Source organism: Hevea brasiliensis, chromosome 5, assembly GCF_030052815.1.
Source record: "Hevea brasiliensis isolate MT/VB/25A 57/8 chromosome 5, ASM3005281v1, whole genome shotgun sequence".
NCBI classification, from domain to species: domain Eukaryota; kingdom Viridiplantae; phylum Streptophyta; class Magnoliopsida; order Malpighiales; family Euphorbiaceae; genus Hevea; species Hevea brasiliensis.
In genome coordinates this window covers 92,437,974-92,446,250 of record NC_079497.1, presented here as the reverse complement: position 1 = coordinate 92,446,250, position 8,277 = coordinate 92,437,974, and the positions used below count along the sequence as shown (strand labels likewise).

Genomic DNA, 8,277 nt, shown 5'->3' with positions numbered 1-8,277 from the left:
TTTTGGTGTAATTAGAACTAGCATACCTATAAATTATGAAAAAGTCAATATTTTTGTATGAATAGTATGGCGAATAGTAACCACCGAACATCAAATACAAAGAACTAAACAATCAACTTTGTTAACATGTCCTATTATGCCTAGTATGATTGGTTTGGATAGGTTGGCATGCCAGTAGGGTTCTGATAGCAATACTGGATATAGCTTTGTGCCATTCTGTGATTTATGGCATATAGTGCCATTTTGTGATATTATGGCTTTTGGCCATTTTGATACTCTTGCTATACTTGGCCTTGTGCTCGATGATTATTATAGCTTGTTAGCTGTTCTGTTGCACACCTGGCAGATACTATGTGACCGATAGTGTGACGGTCCGAGATACTTAGTGCTCAGCGCCAGTTTACCTGTTTATCCAGTCCAGTCAACTGGTATAGGTTACTTGGGCTACCAAAATAAGTCTTAATAATTTATTACTAAATAATAAATATAAAAAGTACTAAATCAATAATATTACTAATAATTACCAAAATTTCAGTTTGCATAAAATAAAAACATAGTTTTTGCATATTTATTTATTTAGTTTACTTTTATTTTATATTGGCACCACTAAGTTGTATTGCTTAGCGCGTCGCTTTTTGTTATGCGTAGGTACTGGAGACACAGATAGAGAGCCCAGCAGACTCCAGACTAGGTTAAAGTCCAGATCTGCATTGAGTCCGGTGTCACCTCCACTACAGTGCATTTTGGGTAGGATCCATTAGGCTTATTAGTAGTTTTGCATTTTGTAGTTATGTATTCATTTTGTTATGTAAATTATGGACTTATATAATTACGTGTAAATTTATGTAAATTAATGAAATGGAGTCTTTTATTTATAAATGTGAGTGCCATTTTAATTATGTATTAAATGTTTGAATGAAAATTTGAATTTGAGAAATTGAGATGAAGCTTGAAATTGTAGAAAATTTATGTTATTGTAATTATTATTGTGATATTTAACAGGTGAGAAAACGTCAAATATCATTAAAAACGAAGTTTCCCCGTTAATAAATTGACCCCAAATTAAATAAATTAAATGTGATTATTAAGAATAAAATAAGATAAGTTATAGCGCTCTGGCACCGAATGTGATATGCCTCGCTCGGCTGCACTGTAGACAGGTAAGGAGTGTCACATTAGGCTAAAACCTATTTTCCTCCATAGAACTGTAATGGGTAGGAGCCCCTCATCAATGAGTAAAGTCATTCCTCAGCAATTGACAAAGCTACTCTGTACAATGGGCAAAAGTCTCTCTCTACAATGAGTAGAAGCCCTACTACTCCTCAGCAATTAGTAAAGCCCTTCGCTCTATGAATTAAAAACCAAATAACCTTTTCACCATACTCTTCCTATTTATCTTTTTGATGTCTTTTAAGAAGTTGTTGCGGAGAGCAGATGATCTCAAATCCAGATTCTTCAAATTTTTGAAATACGGCAATCCTGTTAAAAAAAAAAAAAGAAAAAACTCCTTGTGATTTTTTGACTAAAAAATAATAATTCAATTGTGAGTTCAATAATACAATGAAGTAATGAAAATTGATACCTTAATCTAATGATAAAGGTAAGATTATTTAAAGCGCAATTGGAGTTAAAAGGTTAAATATGTTAGATTTGAGATTTAAAATTTTAGTAGAATTCGAAGAGACCTTTACTAAATTTGAGTGGGATAAATATTGCTCAATAAAATGGAGGAATATTTTATATATAAAATAGAACTCCTATTTTAGTGTTATTACTAAATTAAATAGAATTCCTAATTAGATTATGATTGAGAGAATTAACACTATTAACACTATAAATTCTTTCTTTGTCACCCACATGGTTAATTACAAAAAGAAATTTTATGAATTTTTTTATACCCAATTTATTTTTTGATAAAATGATACCAACTTAAAAAAAAAAGTATTTTAATGTTAATAATTATATTGACGTGGCAGTGTGTAATAAATAAAATATTTTTTTATCAAAAAAATTTTAATTTGGTTTTTAAATTTTTTATTACATATGCAAACTTAAGACATTTTAAAAAAATTCTTATCTTATTAGGTTGTATTGTGATGTCGGCATAATTAATGACATTGGAATATTTTTACATAAAGCATTAAAATGGAGTAAAGTTCAATATACCATTTTACAAAATAATAATAATAATAATAATAATAATAATAATAATAATAATAATAATAATACATAGATCCCTATGTATCTTTCACAAAATCTCAAATTACCTTTTTACACTTTTCCAAAATTTAAAATATATTTAAAAGCAAAACTTATAACTTTTTTTTCCCTTAATTAACCCTTACACATTGATATTTGATAGACACATTTTAAATTTCTACTAATATTTTTCATAAATAAATAATTTTAGGTTTATGTGAGTTGAAACATTTTCAATGGCTAGATATGAGCAAGAATGATCTTAGTGGCACATGGCCTTTGTGTCTAGCAAATTTAATATCCATATATACACTAGATCTTTCCCAAATCCCAATTTCACTACTACCATTCTTCAACCATTCAAAGCTCAAGTACTTGAATTGTCGTGAGAATGAAATACATACAGATATAGATGTGCCCAATTTGACACCAAAATTTCAATTAGAGACGCTATATTTGTCAGGTCAAAGAGAAGGTGGAGTTTTTCCCAAGTTCCTCTACTATCAACGTAAACTATGGAACTTTAATATGTCAAATTTGAAAATGAAGGGAGAGTTTCCACATTGGTTGATTGCGAACAACACAAAAGTAAATACACTTTACTTGGCCAATTGTTCTCTTTCAGGGCCTCTCCACTTGCCAATTCATTCCCATGTGCACCTTTATGACTTAGTTATGACAATTGCTTCAATGGTTCCATTCCAACATAAATTGGAGTAAGTTTTCCAAGTTCATCTTTTCTAGACTTGTCTGGAAATTATCTCCTATTATTGGCATTCCTTTATCATTCGGCAAAATAAGCTAACTGATAGATTTAGAGTTGTCCAACAATCTGCTATCAGTCATCATTCGGCAAAATGAGCTAATTCATAGATTTAGACTTATCCAACAATCTACTATCAGGCATAATACCCCAGGACTTGACTGTAGAATGCATTTCATTATCTGGGCTCATTCTTTCAAACAACAATTTGCAAGGCCAAATCTTCCCAAGACAGGCTAATTGCAAAGAATTGCGTCTATTACGGTTGGATGGCAATCAATTCATTGGAAGTGTCCCATATAGCATACTTAATTGCACTGGGTTGCAAGTGTTGGACGTGAGAGATAATCATCGCACTGGTAGTATTCCTAGTTGGATAAGGAATGTAACTTTTCTTCAAGTCTTTGGTCTGTCAAAGAATAATCTCTTTGGAAAACTACCATCTAGCTTTGGCCCTCTAAAGATTATTTCCATATATCTATCAAAAAATAGGATGGAAGGATCATCCATGAATGCATTTTACAATTGTTCTGAATCAATGACACTGGATCTTAGTGACAACTATTTCACTAGAAGGATTCCAAAATGGACTGGCAAGCTTCCACAATTGAGATTTCTTCTTTTGGGTAATAATAATCTTGAAGGTGAAATGCCAATTCAGGTATGCAACTTAGGCCAATTAACCTTGGTTGATCTTTCTAATAATAATCTTTTTGTCATGTCCTTCCTTGCATAAGCGTTGCTAGCAATTGAAGGCCAGAAGAAGTTGCTTCAAATCCATATATGGATCCATCTCTAGCTTATATGAAGCAACCTTTAGAGTTTACGACTAAGAGTGTATCATATCATTTCCAAGGAAACATTCTTAAGTACATATCAGGAATCGATCAGTCCTGCAATAATTTGATGGGTAAAATTCCCGCTGAAATAGGAAATCTTAATATGATCCAGGCGTTAAACCTATCCCATAATAGGTTGACAAGATTAATTCCATAATCATTTTCAAACTTGAAGCAAATTGAGAGCTTGGATCTTTCCTACAACAACTTGAATGGCAACATTCCTCAGCTTACTCAACTAAATTTTCTAACTGTCTTTAGTGTAGCACACAACAACTTATCTGGCAACACACCTGAGATAGTTGCACAATTTGCGACATTCGACAAAAGTAGCTATGAGGAAAACCCTTTCCTCTGTGGACCTCCACTATCCAAAAGTTGCTTTTCTTCATCAATAATGCCAAGAGTTTCAAAGGAGGATAAAAAAGATCATAAGAGAGATGGTGGCTTTATGGACATGGATGCTTTCTATATGAGTTTTCTGATTTCCTATGCCATAGAGTTGTTGACCATAGCTGCTGTTTTGTACATAAATCCATATTGGTGAAGAGCATGGTTCTATATGATAGAGTTGAGCCTCATCAACTTCCACTATTTTCTAATGGACAATTTTCCTTTTGTGTTTGGATGCTATTGAAGTATGTGTTGAGGCAGTGGGTGTAGAATAGGCTTTGAGGCGTGATGAATCACTATTTTTAAGGCATTAATTGCCCCCACTAGATTGCTGCAAGGTTGTGGCAATATACCTCCAGGATATAACAAAGCCTGAAATCTGTAGACAGCAACTCCTGAAGATTTCCCTGAAGAACTCTTTATACGAACCGAATTTAGAGAGACTAGAAGAAAAGAAGAAGAAGTAGAAGTAGTATATATATCTAGATTGAAAAACTTATTCATATTTATAAAGAATGAAAAGTTATGGCACCATTTTCAGATAGACATATCTATCTATCTCCAATAGATACAACTATTTATGTAAAAGACATGTTTATTTATTAACAGACACCTATACAAATAGTTGTGACTGTTTGTATAAAATAGATATGTCTGTTTATTAACTGACACCTATTCAAACAGTTGTAACTGTTTATATAAAATAGATATATCTGTTTATTAACAGACATATCTATTTATTAATAAACACATCTGTTCGCAATTTATTTACGAAAATTACAATAAGATAATTACTTTATTTCACGCATATACGTGCCAAGTGCTATAATAGAATAATATATATTTATTATTTATATATATAATTCTATACACATTTCACTCTTGTCATTCCTTCACTTTCTTATATTTTAACAATATAGGAATTCTTTCTCTCTATACTATCAAATATACAAGCTATTTATAATAATTTCACACTTAGCTTGTATTGTTAGATTCCATTGTTTCATGCATAATGAAAAGTATCTTTCGATTTAAACTTTTCTTAGTGTAAGTATTTCAAAATTCTAAAGAAATCATGGTGGCCTTAGGTTAAACCTAGATTCCTATTAAATAGAACCGGAAATACTACACACACGAATCAATTCATTCGACTTAAAAAGTCTACCAAAATTTTAGCACGAATATGGTCTTGTGCTACCTCTTGTTTTCATGAACATTTATAAAAGTTATTCTCACTTTCGATTTAAACTTTTTCTTAGTGTAAGTATTTCAAAATTCTAAAGAAATCGTAGTGGCCTTAGGTTAAACCTAGATTCCTATTAAATAGAACCGGAAATACTACACACACGAATCAATTCGTTCGACTTAAAAAGTCTACCAAAATTTTAGCACGAATATGGTCTTGTGCTACCTCTTGTTTTCATGAATATTTACAAAAGTTATTCTCACTTTCGATTTAAACTTTTTCTTAGTGTAAGTATTTCAAAATTCTAAAGAAATCTTAGTGGCCTTAGGTTAAACCTAGATTCCTATTAAATAGAATCGGAAATACTACACACACGAATCAATTCGTTTGACTTAAAAAGTCCACCAAAATTTTAGCACGAATATGGTCTTGTGCTACCTCTTGTTTTCATGAACATTTACAAAAGTTATTCTCACTTTCGATTTAAACTTTTTCTTAATGTAAGTATTTCAAAATTCTAAAGAAATCATGGTGGCCTTAGGTTAAACCTAGATTCCTATTAAATAGAACCGGAAATACTACACACATGAATCAATTCGTTCGACTTAAAAAGTCCACCAAAATTTTAGCACGAATATGGTCTTGTGCTACCTCTTGTTTTCATGAACATTTACAAAAGTTATTCTCACTTTTTGTTGAAGCGACACCACTTCCTATGTTCATATAGGTGAAGTTTCCTTTATAATAATATTAAACTTCATTAAGAGTATAAATACTCATCATCATTCCATTAACTTATTACACTAAGTACTTTAATTACCACATTTACTAATAACTTGTTGTTACCCTTTAAATTTTATTTAGTAATAATACTATAAAGTAGGGATCAGTAGTAAATTTTATGGAATATTCTAAATCCTAATCAGCACATATACTTATAATCATAACTCTCGAGAGCTCTTTTATTAAAGAATTTGCTAGATTATTATAGGATTTAACATAAACATGGTAATAACACCATTAGAGACTAATTGTCTTATATTTTCATGTCTTAAGCTTATATGTCTATACTTTTAATTGTATATTTTACTATAAATTTTAGCCATCATGATTTGACTATCACAATATAAAGAAATAGATGACACAGGTTGTGGCCATAACTTAATATCCGATAACAAGTTTCTCTGTCATTCTGCTTCTTTACCAACATTCGCTAAAGTTATAAATTCATATTCCACCATAGAATGAGTTATACAAGTTTGTTTCTTTGATGCCCAAGAAACAGAACCTCCACCTAAAGTGGACACCCAACCAAATGTTGACTTATTATCCTTAGTACTACTTATCCAATTGGCATTTGTATAACCCTAGGATCTCCACCATAACATGAACTACATAAATAATTCACAGTCTACATATGTACCTTATTTGCAGAAATAAATTGCTCCATAACTTGTTTAAAATGAGAGCATCCAAAAATAAAGAACCAAGCTAAACTTGCACACACACACAAATGCATACTCATTTGTTCTTTTGTCACTTCTTACAAATAACTTGTAAGGCTCTTATTTTTACTACTCAAAAAGTACCAACCTTTTGGCCAATAAATTCATCTCTTCATGCATGTAACTGTTAAGAAGAATAGCAACTTTTAATTTGGTTACATCTTTTGGCCAAGGGACACAACTTTTTGCATGGATACAACTCTTTATATGGTTTTACCAAAATTGAAAATTTATCGCAGAATAATCTATGGTTTATAATTCCTTTTTTAAATATCCAAAAACCATTGAAATTTCTTTCCAATATTCCACACTAGGATTATTAGTATATCTTAACAATTTACATATTGCAAAAACAATATTAGGAGTAGTGCAATGCATAGCATACATTAAGCTATCAATAGCACTAGCACACTCAATTTGAGTAATTATTCTACCAAAATTTCCAGTCAATTTGTAATAAATATTATATGGAGTATTTGCTTCCCTCAATATAATGAAATTGACAAAGAGTAAAACCGCCACTATGTTACAGCTAAGTAGTTTAGGCAGATCCCTTAAGGGTAATAACCAAAATATAAATCTAGACAGTAATTTTAAAATTCTTCTAAGAATAAATTAAAAAATAATAATGTTGATTGTAGGTAAAATGAAGAGAAGAGACAAAAAAAAATTAATAGATTTTTGTTCCAAACTGCTATTTATAAAGTATTTGCATCTCTTCGAACATATACAACAGTTCACTTTGTATCTATTAGAATAATTGCATCTGTTCACTTACACCTTTTAGAATAACTACAATCGCTTACTTTGTATCTCTTAGAACAATTACATCTGTTCACTTATACCTTTTACAATAGATACAACCGTTCACTTTGTATCTCTTAAAACAATTACATCTGTTCACTTATGCCTCTTAGAATATATATAACCGTTCACTTATACCTCTTAGAACAGATACAACCATTCACTTATACCTCTTAGAACAAATACAACCATTCACTTTGTATCTCTTATAACAATTATATTTGTTCACTTATACCTTTTACAACAGATACAACCGTTCACTTATACCTTTTAGAAAAGATACAACTATTCACTTATACCTCTTAGAACAGATATAACCATTCACTTTGTGTCTCTTAGAACAATTATATTTTTTCATTTACACCTTTTAAAATAGATATAACTATCAGTAATAAATAGTTCATTTTGATGCCTTTTAATGAACAGACATAACTTTTTCGAAATGAGATAAATTTTTTCTATCACTAATATTTTTAACAATATCCCCACCTAGTTAGTGATAACCACAATCAATATGAATTAGGATTTATGCATACAAAAAGTGTTTTTCGACTTATGCACATAAATCTTATTACCTTCTTGAACACA

At 30.7% G+C, this 8,277-nt stretch overlaps 1 protein-coding gene across 1 annotated transcript; it reads left to right on the top strand.

Moving 5' to 3' along the window:
* Positions 1 to 2,445: 2,445 nt before the first annotated feature.
* LOC110660323 (cuscuta receptor 1-like) lies at positions 2,446 to 4,348 on the top strand. The gene is made up of 3 exons (XM_021818591.1): positions 2,446 to 2,707; positions 3,103 to 3,623; positions 3,977 to 4,348. The coding sequence occupies exons 1-3, from the start codon at positions 2,446 to 2,448 to the stop codon at positions 4,346 to 4,348; spliced, it is 1,155 nt and encodes a 384-aa protein (XP_021674283.1).
* Positions 4,349 to 8,277: the final 3,929 nt, after the last annotated feature.

Bases quoted from the DNA above. Each gene is read 5' to 3' on its own strand.
- LOC110660323 (XM_021818591.1), top strand. From the start codon at position 2,446: ATGAGCAAGAATGATCTTAGTGGCACATGGCCTTTGTGTCTAGCAAAT. The intron at 2,708-3,102 runs GTAAACTATGGA...ATCTACTATCAG, and splicing joins CAAGTTCCTCTACTATCAAC to GCATAATACCCCAGGACTTG. The intron at 3,624-3,976 runs GTATGCAACTTA...TCAAACTTGAAG, and splicing joins AAGGTGAAATGCCAATTCAG to CAAATTGAGAGCTTGGATCT.